The sequence below is a fragment of the Eptesicus fuscus genome, chromosome 22 (genome assembly GCF_027574615.1).
Source record: "Eptesicus fuscus isolate TK198812 chromosome 22, DD_ASM_mEF_20220401, whole genome shotgun sequence".
In the NCBI taxonomy this organism is placed as follows: domain Eukaryota; kingdom Metazoa; phylum Chordata; class Mammalia; order Chiroptera; family Vespertilionidae; genus Eptesicus; species Eptesicus fuscus.
In genome coordinates, this window is record NC_072494.1 from 34,203,358 (window position 1) to 34,219,056 (window position 15,699).

At 41.6% G+C, this 15,699-nt stretch overlaps 1 protein-coding gene across 18 annotated transcripts in view; it reads right to left on the bottom strand.

The window, feature by feature from the left end:
- CD55 (CD55 molecule (Cromer blood group)) overlaps positions 1-15,305 on the bottom strand; it is a 79,609-nt gene extending 64,304 nt beyond the window's left edge. For 17 of the 18 annotated variants that reach the window (XM_054711843.1, XM_054711837.1, XM_054711832.1 and 14 more), the window contains exons 1-5: positions 15,014-15,305; positions 13,938-14,123; positions 12,107-12,298; positions 11,042-11,141; positions 9,652-9,737 (exon numbers count right to left, since the gene is read on the bottom strand). In XM_054711843.1, the coding sequence (XP_054567818.1) occupies positions 9,652-9,737; positions 11,042-11,141; positions 12,107-12,298; positions 13,938-14,123; positions 15,014-15,128 (679 nt within the window). In that variant the 5' untranslated portion in view covers positions 15,129-15,305. The remainder of the gene's footprint in view (positions 1-9,651; positions 9,738-11,041; positions 11,142-12,106; positions 12,299-13,937; positions 14,124-15,013) is intronic. The other variant, XM_054711838.1, reaches the window with a different exon arrangement.
- Positions 15,306-15,699: the final 394 nt, after the last annotated feature.

The following is a 15,699-nucleotide window of genomic DNA, read 5'->3' on the forward strand; positions in this document are numbered from 1 at the left end:
AACTCAACGACTCTTCTCTTCCTCGCCCCACAAACACACCTCAATATGACATTTAGTCATCCAAGTCTTGTGTATTTCCCAAGGATCTAAAATGCTACACTGTTTTTGCTTCAACATAAATTATACCTATAGGCAACTAAATACACCAAAGTGGTACTGAGATACTTAAACTGCTCTCTGCGTGAAGAAAGGAAGTCCGAGTTGGCAGTGACCTCATTCTGTGACACACCCCAAATAAAGATATTTTCTCTCTTACATCGTCTTCCTTTGCTCATGCCAAGACCAAAGAATAGCAGGATGCAAACATCGGACTAATAGAGACAACTATAACAGAGATCCTCACAGAGTTCTGTTTTCTGCAGCTCTCAGGACATGTTAGTGACCTTGAAATGTCTCTTGTTTCACTTCTATTTTAAAGTAATAAAGTCAGTCAGAATAAAACAACTCCCCTTTTTTCTCTTCTTGTGCTGGTTACCAACTTTACATACATTAGATTTGTTCCTCTTTGGATTTTAGGTGAGCTAACAAATGTCTGAAGCACAACTTCAGTTAAGATCTTATTCTGAGAATCACAAATAACAACATAGTAACATTTTAGGTTTTCAGGACCATTTAACTGTTTGTTTGTTTTTTAAATATTTTTGATAGTATTACAGATATCTCCTATTATCTCCTTCTTTTTCCCCCTCCTCCCAAACCCTCCCACCCCCAGGTCTTTACCACTCTATTGCCTGTGTCCATGGGCTATGCATACAAGTATATAAGTTTGTGGTTTATCTCTTCTTGTCCCCCAAACGCCTCATCGAGGTATGTCAATCTGTCCCATGCTTCCCTGCTCCCGGTCTTATTTCGCTGGCCAATTCCTTTTGTTCATTAGATTCCACAAGTAAGTGAGCTCATGTGATATTTGCCTTTCTCCCTTTGGCTTATTTCACTTAGCACAATATCTTCCAGATTGCGTATGCTAACGCCCTATTAAGGCGGTACCGAATAGTGCTTAGGCCTGTTTCACAGCATCCTAGAGACCAAGTTCCCTAATCCCTCTGAACTTCAGTTTCCGCATATAAAATGAGAGTAAAAACAGAGCAGGCTGTGTTACCTTACTGTAAGGGATTAGGGAAATAATTTGGGTAAGTTATTTCACACAGTCGGTCCTTGAAGCCATATCTTACATCATCCAGCACTACTACTGCCAACAGCATCAGCACACATCCTGCTCTAGGCGCTCAGATGTTGTGTCATGTATTGCCACATCCTTTACCTACCTCATAGGATGCTATTTCAGGGGTGGGGAACCGCCTGCCTGCAGGCCCTATAAGGCCCAGGAAATGATTTGGTCTCGTCCTGCCAAGGCATTAGGGGTGAGTTAATTAACTGTTTGACAAAATACAGCAGGCTAATCTTAAAGTTGATAATTTTGTGTGGCCCATGAATGATGTTATAAATATCCAAATGGCCCTTGGCAGTAAAAGGTTCCCCACCCCTGCCAGGGATAACAAGTAAAATACATAGCAGGTAACACGGCTCTTAGCAGGCACTCAGAAAATGACAGGCTTTATTATTAGGGTAAGTAAAGTTTTCACATGGACTTTTCATCTAAGGCAGTGGTCAGCAAACTCTTTAGTCAACAGAGCCAAATATCAACTGTACAACGATTGAAATTTCTTTTGAGAGACAAATTTTTTAAACTATATAGGTAGGTACATTGTTATTAACTTAATTAGGGTACTCCTAAGCTGGCCTTTGCTAAAAACTCAAGGGGCCAAAGAGCCGCATGTGGCTCGCGAGCCACAGGTTGCCGACCACTGATCTAAGGCCATCATATGTACAATTTATTTTGTTCTTCCAAGTTCTCATTTTTGATCCAACAGACTTTGTAGTACTGCAGTTTAAATCTCCTGGAAATTGCTTTTCTAGTTATCTTTTTATTGGATGTCTACTTTCATTCCGCTAGGGTCAGAAAGTATGCTCTGAATAATTTCAATCTTCTTAAATGCGTGGTGTTTTAGAGCCCAGCATATTGCCAATATTCCATGTATATTTAAAAACAATGCTTTTAGGATTCAATAGTCTTATCTGTTATTTTTTTTTAATTTTAATTGTTGGTCGTGTCTTCTATATTCTGATTTTTGGTTACCTATTGAGAGAAAGATGTGGAATTCTCAAACTATAATTGTGGATTTGTCTATTTTTCTTTCTGCCCATCTCTGCTATATATAGACTGAAGATATTTTTTCAAGGGCACATAGATTTCAGATTGTGATATACTCCTGTTGAACTGACCTCTTTATGATGATTAACTGTTTTATCTTAAAGTACACTTGGATACTAATAGAGTTGCACCAGCTTTTTATTTTCTAGTAATTGTTTGCATAGCATATTTTTTCCATCCTTAACTTTCACCTATTCAGTATTCTGATCATTAAACTGTGGCTCTTATACATAGCAAATAGTTAACTTTTACTTTATTAATCTAGTCTGACAATATTAGCCAAATCACAATGTAATTAACTGATACAATTAGGTTTGGGTCAAACACATTACTATCAGTATTCTATTCTATCCATCTATTTTATGTTTCCCTTTTTAAATTAATTTTTTAGAGAGAAAGAGAAGGAGAGAGAGAGAGAAACATAGATTTGTTGTTGCACTTATTAATGCATTCATTGGTTGATTCTTGTATGTTCCCTGACTGGGGATCAAACCTGCAACCTTGGTGTATCTAGATGATGCTCTAATCAACTGAGCTACCTGGCCAGGACTTATTTTATGTTTCTTTTTGTAACTCCTTCGTTCTTATTGCTTTTTGGATTAAATATTCCTTATAATTCCTTTGTTAGTTTGTAATTTTTATATACTTTTATTATTATTTTCAAGACAACCCTGGAGATTACAGTATTAGACTATAGGTCAATTAGGCAGATTAACTCTTTTACCACTTTTTAGTTCTGCTGGAACCTGAGAACCTTTAAATTGAAGGTATCCCTTCTTGTCTTTTGGTTTATTGCTATTGTATGTCTGTATTCTACATACAATTCAAACCCCACAAGATGTTGCATATATTCTTTCAGTATCCATTTACCCTTGTCACTGTTCTTCATATTCTCTTGTATTTCATGTTTTACCTTTTTTGTGACTCTGTGCTTTTATTATTTGTTTGAGTTTCCAACTAATCTTAAAATGTATATGGAATCACAAAAGACCTCAAATAAGCAAAGAAATTTTGAGAAAGAACAAGGTGGGAGGTATCACACTCTCTGATATAAAACTATACTATAAATCTATAATAACCAAACAATATGTCCTGGCCTAAAAACAGATATATAGAGTGATGGAATAAAATGGAGAGCCCAAAAGTAAATCCTCAATAATACAGTGAATTAATTTACAAAAAGGAGGCAAGGACATACAATTGGTTAAAGACAGTCTGTTCATTTTGTATAGGTCCAGAGCCACAGAAGCATGGAACAGACTGTTAATTCTCAGAGGGAAGGCAGGGGTGGGTGGGTGGATGGGAAAGATCAACCAAAGAACTTGTATACATATATGCATAACCCATGGACAGGCAATAGGGTGGTGAAGGCCTGCGGGAGGGGACAGGGCAGGACTAGATGAGGTCAATAGGGGAAAAAGAAGGGGGTATCTGTAATTCTTTCAACAATAAAGATTAAAACTAAATAAAAATAAAGGCAGTCTGTCCAATAGTGCTATAGGGAAACCTGAACAGATACATGCAAAAAATAATAATAAAACTAGATCACTTTCTTACACCACATACAAAAATAAACTCAAGATGGATTAAAGACTTATGTATAAGACTTGAAACTACAAGACTTATAGAACAAAACATAAGCAGTGAACTCTTGGACACTGTTCTTAACAATATCTTTTTGGATATGTCTCCTTAGGCAAGCGAAACAAAACAATAAAGCAAATATGACTACATCAAACTAAAATATTGTTGCACAGTAAAGGAAACCATTGACAAAATGAAAAGACAACCCAGTGAATGGGAGAAGATACCAGCAATTGATTCATCCAATAAGGGTTTAATATTCAAAATACAGTATAAACTCATATAACTTAACACCAAAAAAAAAAAACTATCCAATTAAATAATAGGCAAAGGACCCAGATAGAAACTTCTCCAAAGAGGACATACAGATCGCCAACATACATGTAAAATGATGCTCAACATCACTGTTCATCAGGAAAATACAAATTAAAACCACAATGAGATATTATCTCACAATGGTCAGAATGACTATCATCACTAAATCAACAAATAACAAGTGCTGAAAAAAAAAGTGCTGGAGAAGAGTGGAAAAAAGGGAACCCTTGTGCACTGTTGGCAGGATGGTAAATTAGTGCAGCAACTTTGGAAAACAGTATGGAGATTCATCGAACAATTAAAAATAGATCTGTCATATGATCCAGCAATTCCATTTCTGAATATTTATCTGAATAAAAATAAAACATTAATTTGAAAAGATATATGCACCTCTATGTTTATTGCATCATAACTAGTAATAGCCAAGATATAGAAGCAACCTAGGTGTCAATTAACCTAGGTGAATGGATGAAGAAGATATGATGTGTGTGTGTACATGAATATTATTTAGCCATAAAAAAAAATCTTGCCATTTGCAACAGCATTAATGGACCTAGAGAGCATTATGCTAAGTAAAGTAAAGTCAGGCAGAGAAATACAAATGTCATATGATTTCACTTATATGTGGAATCTGAATAACAAAACAAAACAAATGAATAAACAAAACAGAAACAAACCAATAGATATAGAGAACAAAATGATGGTTGCCAAAAGAAAGGGGGTAGGGACGGGAATAATTTTAAAAATTTTGAATAAAAACAAAATAGAAATAGCAAATTTAAGCGAATTCACTAAAAACATGGGGCATATATGTATGTATATAAATGTGTATATACTTTCATATATGTAAGTATATAAAACTTCCTTTTTAGAAGCCTTTGAAAATCTGATGAAAAATTGTGCTCCCCAGAAAAATGGAAATATGCTTATGTACAATTCTTTCTCAGGAAGTGAATAGAATCTCTGAAGCCCATATGTGGACCTGACAGTAAAAATATAGCTGTGTGAACTGATTAGCTTTGCATTCAGGCCACTCCATTTTCCTTGGCCATGTTTACTTTACAATGCAATAAACAGAGTTGTCTCCAATTAGGAAGAAGCCTTTGTAGTACCTTATCTGTTATGGAAAGTCTATATTCATGAGCTCTGTTGATTTTTAATTATTCCATTGATAATTTCTGGTGGCTCTGGACAAGAAATTATTTGGAAAAATTTCCACATATTTAAAATTACTAAAACTTAGCTGTATTTTTATAATACGTAAGATCAAAATATGTTAAATATTTTATTTAAAATTATTAAAATGTACCATTTTTCTAAATTTAGCATTATCAGCGAGGGATGCTTATACATACCTATTACATAATAGGTAGTATATTTAGAGTTTGGCATACAAATGCTGTAAAACATGAGTGCTAACTTTAAGAGCAAATTATAGAGATAGTCATGTGTAGATTAACAATGGAGATATGATCTGAGAAAAGCATTGTTAAGCAGTTTCGTCATAGTGGGAACATCATAGAGTGCACTTACACAAACCTAGATGGGATAGCCTACTGCACACATAGGCTCCATTATAACCCTATGAAACCATCATCGAAAGTGCAGTCCATCATTGACTAGAATGTCATTAGCAGTACAGGACTGCAGTAAGATATAGAACACACATGTAAAACAAAAATTACAGTTAAGTTTGCGTGTGTTATCTATCAAACAGGTTCTGGAAAAAGTAAAGGAGTTCAGGGGCCAAAAAATAGGACAGAGTCTTTAGGGAGTAAATGGAACTTGAGTTTAAATCTAAGATGTACCCTTATTCTAAGACAGAACTGAGAAAAGGGCATTGCTGTTCATTCCCTGGGGAAATTATATCAAATGAAAGATACTGGGTATTCAAATAGCATACTTGGGAAATAGGAATAGATCGTTGGGATACACCAAAAGATCTTAAATATCCCACTTTGATTTTGACATTTAGGATACAAATCTTGAAGCATGTACTGACTCACAGCCTTTTATTTAAAGCAAATCTTGCCGAAACCAGTTTGGCTCAGTGGATAGAGAGTCAGCCTGCGGACTGAAGGGTCCCAGGTTCGATTCTGGTCAAGGGCATGTACCTTGGTTGCGGGCACATCCCCAGTGGAGGGTGTGCAGGAGGCAGCTGATTGATGTTTCTCTCTCATCGATGTTTCTGGCTCTCTATCCCTCTCCCTTCCTCTCTGTAAAAAATCAATAAAATATATTTAATAAATAAATAAATAAATATATAAAGCAAATCTTATCGAGCAGCTGAGTTTGTAAAATATATATAAGCAGAATTACTCTAGTCATATATAATAAAGAGGTAATATGCAAATTGACTGTCACTCCACACACAAGATGGCCGCCCCCATGTGGTCAAAGCTGGTTGCTCCCATGTGGATACAAGATGGCCGCCACAAGATGGCCAGCAGGAGAGGGCAGTTGGGGGCAATCAGGCCAGCAGGGGAGGGCAGTTGGGGGTGACCAGGCCAGCAGGGGAGGACAGTTGGGAGGGACAAGGCCTGCAGGGGAGGGCAGTTGGGGGTAACTAGGCCAGCAGGGGAGGGCAGTTGGTGGTGACCAGGCCAGCAGGGGAGGGCAGGGGAGGGTGACCAGGCCAGCAGGGGAGGGCAGTTAGGGCAATCAGGCTAGCAGGGGAGCAGTTAGGCATTGATCAGGCTGGCAGGGGAGTGGTTAGGGGGTGATCAGGCTGACAGGCAGAAGCGGTTAGGGGCAATCAGGCAGGCAGGCAGGCGAGCAGTTGGGAGCCAGCAGTCCTGGATTGTGAGAGGGATGTCTGACTGCGTGTTTAGGCCCGATCCCACTGGGATAGGGCCTAAATGGGCAGTCAGACATCCCTCAAGGGGTCCCAGATTGGAGAGGTGCAGGCTGGGCTGAGGGGTACACAGACACCCTCCCACCCCCGTGCACGAATTTCGTGCACCGGGCCTCTAGTTATATTATAAACAGCGGCCTGCCCCTAGTAGATGCCCCAATAAAAGTTTCAGTGATTCCACATTCTGTAAAGCCATGATGTTGTTCCTCTCTTTTATTTAAGCAGGAAAGTAACGTGATCCCATATGTACATTAAATTATATTACACCAAATGTCCTTGTATATCCAGAGAATACTAACAACTTTATAAATTCCTTTTAGGCCATTAATCAAAGCAAGGAGCAAATCAGGAGTAATCTGATTTACACTAGGCTAAGGTATGTGATGACTACCATATCACCATCAGTTCAGTTCACACATTTTCTGAGCACCTAATACACACCAGGCATTGTCCTGCATATAGAAGTACAAAGCAGAATAATATATCATTCCTATGTCTTCAAATATAGTAGGGAAAGAGATTTAAAGATATAATTTCAATATAAAATGGTGAGGTTTTAACACAAAAGCATGCACAATGGTGTGGAAAGAGAGAAGGACAGTTAACTAGCTTGGAAGGTCAGACAAAGCTTCTAGGAACACAATCAGAGCAGACCCATACTAAGAAGGAAAAAACACACCCAATCAATCAAGCAAAGAAGGGACAGATCAGGCAGAGTTAGCAGTATAAGGAATGATGTGGGGACATGAAGAACATGAGGTACACAGAAAACTACTGTAGTCTGCGTGGGTAGAGCATAAAGTACGAGGGCCCGACATGAGCGTGGAGAAGTAGGTAGACCATGTCCAGCCTGTACATTATACCAAGAAGTTTGGACTTTGTAAGTGATGAGGAGACACTAACAAGCTATGTTGAGGAGCACATGAGACTTGGTTGGAAAGTTTGTAAAGGAGGACATTTGAGAAAAGGGAAGTGTGCTGAAGGCGGCCTGTTTATGGCACCCCTAATTACTCCTTGGCCTTTCCAAACAAGTCTGTGCATGTGCAGACCCCCAGGTGTTTACAGGAATCTTTATGCTTAATCTTTGGGTGTCCTTGCTTAAAGGACACTGTAAACACGTGTGTTCTCCCAAGATTACTTACCCTACTGATTGTTTCTAAAAGATAAACTTTATCTCAAACTGCTGTCACAATAAAAGCCTAACAAGACAGGTGATCGAGGCTGTCTGGGTCCTTTGGCCAGGCAGTCCCTTAGCCCTCTCTTTCACAGCGATCCTGTGTCAGAGTAATCATTCACCCATCACTCAGGGTCTGCTGGCCAGTCCCAACAAGCTATCCGAAGGAAGACAAGTCAGGTTGGTGTTTCAGATGGATAACTCTGGGTAGAGTATAGATGAAACAGTAATAGAGTACAAGAATGAAGGCTGGAGGCCACTGCAATCAGTATAACCTTTGAACTCAGGCAAGTGGAACTCCTGCCCTAGCTCCCACACTTTAAAAGGCGATGCTTGGCCCTCCTCTGGGGGTGCCTCTCTCCACTAGATGGGGGATTTTCAGGGCTGACAGGATGAGTCCATTGAGGGCTCCTCCCCCACCCTATTTGTCTGACTGGTAGGAGAAATGGCAAGATAATAAATGACCAACCACAACACAAATTTTAGTTTGTTTTTAATGCTTTATCTCCAAAGGTAATAAATTACGGAGAATCCTATCTAATAAAGAGGGAATATGCTAATTAACCATCACTTCATCACAAAGATGGTTGCACTCACAACTGAGGCCAAGTTCCCATAAGGAGCCTTAACAAGCAATCAGCAGGGACCTGAGGCTACGTCCTCCCCCACCCCCGTGGGGCTTGACAGGGGACTTCAGGCCGCGACCCCCACCCTGGTGTCAGGCTGGGGGACCTCAGACTGCACCCTCCACCCCAGTGCCAGGCCAGGGGACCTGAGGCCATGACCCCCACCCGGCAGGGCTTGACAGAGGAACTCAAGGTGCGCTTCCCATCCTGTGCTAGGCTAGGGAACCTCAGGCTGCTGCCCCCGAGCAAGGCTGGGGGACCTCAGGCCACACCCCCCACCAGGTGGGGCTTGACAGGGGATCTCAGGCTGTGTCCCCCACCTGGCAGGGCTTGATGGAGGACCTCAAGGCACACCGCCTGCCCTGGTCTGGGCTGGGGGACCTCAGGCCACACCCCCATCCTGGCACTGGGCCAGGGGACCTGAGGATACGTCCCCTGCCCGGCAGGGCTTGACAAGGGTGGGACTGGCCAGGTCTGGATCTAGCCCAATGAGGGGAGGGGTGGCCGGGTCTGGGTCTCATGCGATTTTGAGGTGCATGTGGGTGTGCGGGGACTTGACTCTGGGTCCCATGGTGTGCCCCACACTATGACAGGAGGAAGGTTTTCATATACATTTTACTAATTTTCTTTCATCTCTGACACTTCTATTATAGAGAAAGGGCAAATAGCAATATTAAATTATTTCCTCTAATTAATCCCCTTTTAATGTGCACAAATTTCATGCACTGGGCTACTAGTTACAAATAAAAGTGTTTAAATTAGCTCAGACACACATTAGAAGGTAAGGGTACTACAAATATACAATGTGAATAATTCTTAACACAAGGTAATTTGTCATTGATAATTTAGCCCCACAATGTGAGTGCTTAGATTCTTTCAGTCTTACCTTGGCACTCTGGAAATGGATCATCCCAAACCATATCATTTCCTTTATAATAACAGTAAGTAGAATTTAAACCAACTAATTTGTACCTAAACAATGAGAGGACAAGAAAAGTTGAGTTCTCTTAAATTCTGCAGAATCTTAAAATATTCACTATACCAGTAGATGGAGACAAAACACTAGTTGATAAAAGTTTGTATGGTAGTTTAAAGAAAAAGAAAAAATTAAATTAAAAAAAAGTGATATCCAAAGGATAAATAATTATAAAATATGCAAAACATTTCTTATTTGGGTGGGTCACAATTTAGAAAATATTAAAGTATTTTAAAAGATTTTCAATTTATATTGATGCTTGAATATTTTCTATTTCTCAATTCTCAAAGATCAATACAGGCTTCATAGAATAATAGAATACACTTACTTAAAGGGTTCAAAGTACCCCCAGATTTATTATTAATGATCTAAATATCTGTTTTTAGTACAAGAGATAAGTAATACTGATATTATTTTATAAAAAATGGACAAACACACAGTAAAATATCATAATTCAATTTGCAGATATTAAATGAGAAAATGAATATAATGTTTTCAGCAGTATCTGAGACACTGATAATACTCAATGAGTGAGGCCCTTTTCTCTACATAGAGAACTTACAAAAGACTTTAGGTCAGATGATATTGTAACACTAGGACTACATGTTTTTAACCTGAGATATTTTATAACAGATTGTTTGCATATAAAAACATATTAACATGATCTCACTCATTTGTGTAATATAATGAACAACATAAACTGATGAACAAAAACAGATCCAGAGACAGAGAAGCATTGATCAGACGTCAGAGGGAAGGTAGGGGAGGGTGGGGTAAGGGGAAGAGATCAACCAAAGGACTTGTATGCATGCATATAAGCCTAACCAATCGACACAGTCACCAGGGGAGTGAGGGCATGAGTTGGGGGGCTGGAGGTGGGGGGCAATGGAGGGATAAGAACACATATATAATACCTTAATCAATAAAGAAAAATAAATAAATACATGCTAAAAACATGCAAATTTATTATTTAGGTAAATTAAAGACTGGTTTCATTTAACTCTTGGATTTAATTTCTGCAAGTAATTTCCTTTACTAATGACATTTAAATTTTTATACTGAACCATATGTACTCAAACCTAAGAATTTAGAGGATTTGGTGGTATAAAACATCTTCCTTTCTTAGCCCATTTTACTACATTTAACTTTGATAAGCTCAGGAGGAAAACCTTTGAGCAGAGGGATTGCTTTATTGCTACTAGCTTGTGAACATTATCCACACTTCTAATAATCTCCATCTTAAATTATAATTTGTTTTTTTGCTTGTTAAATATAGAGTGGTTAGTATGCAAAAACTTACCCTGGGTTACATGAGAAGTAGATGAATGAGGCAAATAATGTGCCATTTGGTATACTGATATGACCATTTTCTATTTTTCCAGGATCAGGACATGATCTTTCTAGAAGACAGTAGAAAATTTTTTTATTAAGTTATTATGCACATCTACGCAAATTCACCATCTGAACCACTGGTTATCTCTTATCCTGAGGCTGTTTAAATCCTACAGTCATTTTATAAGTTTCAAAGAAGCAACCTATTTAGGAATATATACTTCTTTCATTTCATTTAAGGTCATCTTAAACTAATTAAATGTGAAATCTGTGCATCAATTAATATTCCTATCTCTCTCAAGTATTTAGTTTGCCTAATTATAATAAAACTAGAGGCCAGGTGCATGAAAATCATGCACGGGTAGGGTCCCAAGGCTGGCAATCAGGGCTTTCCGGCTGCTGGTCAGGGCCTTCCTTCATTCTGTGCCACCCCGTGGTGGTCAGCGCATGTTATAGCAAGAGAGCAAACTCCCATAAAATCTCCTGAGGGGACACTTTGCATATTAGCCTTTTATATATATATAATATATATATAAAAGCCTAAGCGACTGTTTGTTCGACCGGTAGCTATGATGCGCACTGACCACTAGGGGGCAGATGCTCAATGCACAGGCATGAAAACATGGAACAGACTGATGAATATCAGAGGGGAGAGGGCGGGAAGAGGTTAACCAAAGATCTTATATGCATACCAGAGACCCATGCACGGATTCTTGCACCAGTGGGGTCCCTCAGCCTGGCCTGTGGGAATCAGGCCGAAACCACAGTCTGACATCCCCTGAGGAGTCCCGGATTGCGAGAGGGTGCAGGCCAGGCCAAGGTGCCCCACCAGTGCACAAATCCGTGCACTGGGCCTCTAGTATATATATAAAAGGCTAATATGCAAATATATATATATGACTGTAATCATTCTTTTTTTTTTAATCATTCCAAATAATAATATGTACACACAGACTTCCAGCATGAATAAAGGATTAAATACTATTTCCCCAAATACCATACATTTAAGAATATTCTTTAAAATTATACTCACTATAGCAAAATACTTCTGGTTTGCTCCACGTATAATTCTGAAGGCAAGTTACGTTCGCTGATACGGAATGGTTCCTTGCGTAGCCCGGATTACACTCATATACCACAATGAAACCCGCTGGGTGATAACTCACTGGGATATAAATATCTTGCTTATGTCCATAAATTAGTCTGGGTGTACTCCCACAGCTACCTAAAAGTATTACCAAACCAACAACAACAAAAAGTAATATCACTTATTTCATAATCTATATTTAATTATTGGAACCATCTGTCTTCACATCCCCTCCTTTTGCATACTTCTTTGTACATATTTGACACTTAGCTATATGAATATCAATAGGGCATTTATAGGATATCAAGCATACTCAAATATATGCTTTTGTTTCCTAATGACTAGAGGCCTGTGAAGTAGATTGGGTACATAGGTGTCACTAGGCTCACAATTCGAAGAAAATAACCCGTTTAAGTTGCATGGCGCAGTTCTGGCACTGACTCAATACATGCAGGTTCCCTTGCCTTGCCTGCCCCATGTCGAACCGGGGTAGATATTCCCACACCCCTGGGCTAATGTCGGGGACAATGACAACTATGGTAACAATAATAGCTAATATTTATAGGATGCTTCTACACGTTTTCTGCAAGCAAACTCATTCAATCCCACAGCAACCTACTGGGGCAAGGCTCCGAGGAGCCAATGTGTACATTCACGTATTTACAAACTTGAGCCATCTGGGCAAACATGAATTTATGGAGGCACGGGACAGTTGGATTTATTGTCAAAACAGTCAAGTTTGAATCTGGGCTCTTCTGCGTAAGAGCTACGGATCTCAAGGGAGTTAACTTTTTAGGACCTGTTTCCTCAACTGTAAAATGATGGAATTGTCTGCAGGATTAAAGAAAGTAATATAGGTGGTAGAGTTATAAACTCTGTAACAGGATACATGGGCAAAGGCTTATGTACTTCAACCTACTGCCTTCTATCACAGATAAGTTTTTAAAAAACGTTAAAGCCCATTTAAAAAAAAAACCCACAAAACTTGTGGTGGCAGTTTCTATGTATACTGTAGCTTCCAATGCTCCAAACTTGTTCAAAAGCAGGAATCAAATCTCATCTTTATACCGTCTTGTATATGTCAAAACTACTATTGGGCCATATATGGGTTTTGAGGTACAGATAAGAGACATTTTAAAAATGCCACCCCAGTGTTGTACGTGGTAAGTCCTTCTTTAGGAAATCAAGTTTCAATCACAGCACCCATGCCATGTGTCTCAATGTAATTACCCAACATGCTCATATTTGATTTATTCCCTAAACGACAACAGTAACTACTGGTTATTTTCTGTTAGTCAGGTCAGGAGATACAGTGTGGGGAGCGGGAGGGGGCTGTTAATGAAGAAGCAGGATCTATTCCTGGAAGTAATACCATCAACTAGCTGGAGTGTGAAGTGCTAACACGTATGTCCTGGCGTGTAACAATGCCAGAAAAGTACCAATTGCCAATCACTGGGAAGAGGGATGTATTTTAACTTCACAGGACACATTCCATTCCCATAACGTTTTAAAAAATATATGCTTTTATTGATTTTTAAAATATGTTTAGAGAGAGGAGAAGGGAGAGGGACAGAGAGAGAGAAACACCAATGAGAGAGAAACAAATGGAATGAGCTGCTTCCTGCACATGCCCTACTGGAATTGAGCCTGCAACCCTGGTATGTGCCCCCACTGTGAACCCAACCAGCTACCTCTTGGTGCCTGGGAGGAAGCGCAAACCATTGGGCACCACCGGCCAGGGCCCCCTCACTTTTCTAAAGAGAAAGGAAGAACTTACGTTGACAAAAAACTTCCGGCTTTGACCATTCACCGTTCTCAAGACAGTGCACTGCGTTTACCTTGCCAAAAATTTTCATAAAACCTTTATTGCAATAGTATCCTAGCAGGAATCCCACAGGGAAAGTGGTACGATTTACCGTCTCTACTGTAGCATTAGGTATGTCTGGGGGGTCACCGCAGTCACCTGGAGATGAAAAAATAAAATAAAAAAATGAAACGAAAGAAAAGACCAGGTTCCCATTGAGAGCAACATTCCCTTCCCCAAGCAGCCATGCCTTTGGATACACATTCCCATCCAGTGCCCACTGACAGCCCAACAACTGGCTGGGCTGCCGATCCTGAGGATGCATTCAAGGCTAAAATAGGTGGAGCATAAACCCCTCCCCTCCGTCATTGTTGGAAGCGGTTCAGTATTCCTCTCCGCTTAGATCCGGTTGCTATGCACACAGTCAAGACTGAGTCCTGGCAGGAACCTACACCGGGAGGGAGATGTGCGAGTACAGGTGCAGCCCCAGGTGCGGCGCCCCTGGCCTCTGGGGAGGGGCCAGCGCGGCGGGCTATTGGGCCTTGGGCCTCCCGCTCTGAAAGAGATGTTGGGGGGTTGACAAGTCCCCCCAGCCCAGCACTGCCTTTCTGCTTCCCCGTGTCCGGCTGCTCTGCAAACGCAGCCGCTGCTGTCTCAGCAGTCCCCGCCTCACCCCTAAAGCCAGGCCAGTGGGGACCCCCCCCCCCCGCACACAGCCAGACCCCCCCCCCCCGCGCACAGCCAGACCCCTTCAGTAGGAGCTCTGATCTTTAACCCTTTGAACTCGCTTGCCTTTTTCTCCATTCCTTTATTCTAATGCTAACCGTGTCGAGTCACAGTCGACATCCGAGTGCCAAAGGTTGAAGGTAGAGGATCACAGGGAACAATTACCGATGCCCACATCCCTCACCTTCCCAGGGCCCCAACTTCTCGTTTGTCACGGAGACTGACCCAACCCCCGCCCCGCCCCCGCCCCCGCCCCCGCCCCCCTACACACACTCAGGCTTAAGGGTGCACCCCGCTGGGCTGGGTCCCCGGCCCCCACTCACCCCGCGCAGCGTGTGGACACCACAGCAACCGCAACAGCAACAGCAACAGCAGCGAAGGGGTCAGCCAGCCGGGGAGGCGCAGCGCTGCGGGGGCGCCCCTCCAGGCGGGACGCATGGCGCGGCGATGGGGGACCCAGAGCCCGCACTCAGCAGCCTCCACAAAAGGATCCAGCGGGCTCCAGCCTCAGCTGTAGGTAGCAGCGGAGCGGAGCTGTCCTGCAAATCAATTTAAATTACCGCCTTGGGTGGTTTCAGGGCTCTGAGTCACCCAAGGGTGGGGCCAAGAGCGGCTGGAGAAGGGGGTTTGCTCGCGCCAGGTGCTGGGCGGTGTTAAGGGCGGGGGCGCTAGCGTCACTGGCCCCTGGGGACCCCCTGACTGTGGACCCGGTGTCCTGGGCCGGGAGACCAGCTCTCTGGAGCTAGGCGCTGGGACATTTTTTTTTTTCTCTTTGCTGGGGTGGGGCCTGCGACGGAGCAAGCCACCTGGGAAAAGTCAAGATCTGCTTTCTAGGTAAACAAAAACATTGGGGGGAACAGAAGAGAGGGGAGTGTTTTAAGTGGCCGGGTTTGGCGCCCCAGGTACCTGATAAGAGGGCCTCTGGCGCCCTGGAGCTGCCAAGCTGAGCGGCAGGCGCGGGGGATTCCGAGGCTTGGAGCTGAGAAGGAGTGCCCCCCTCCCGACCCTG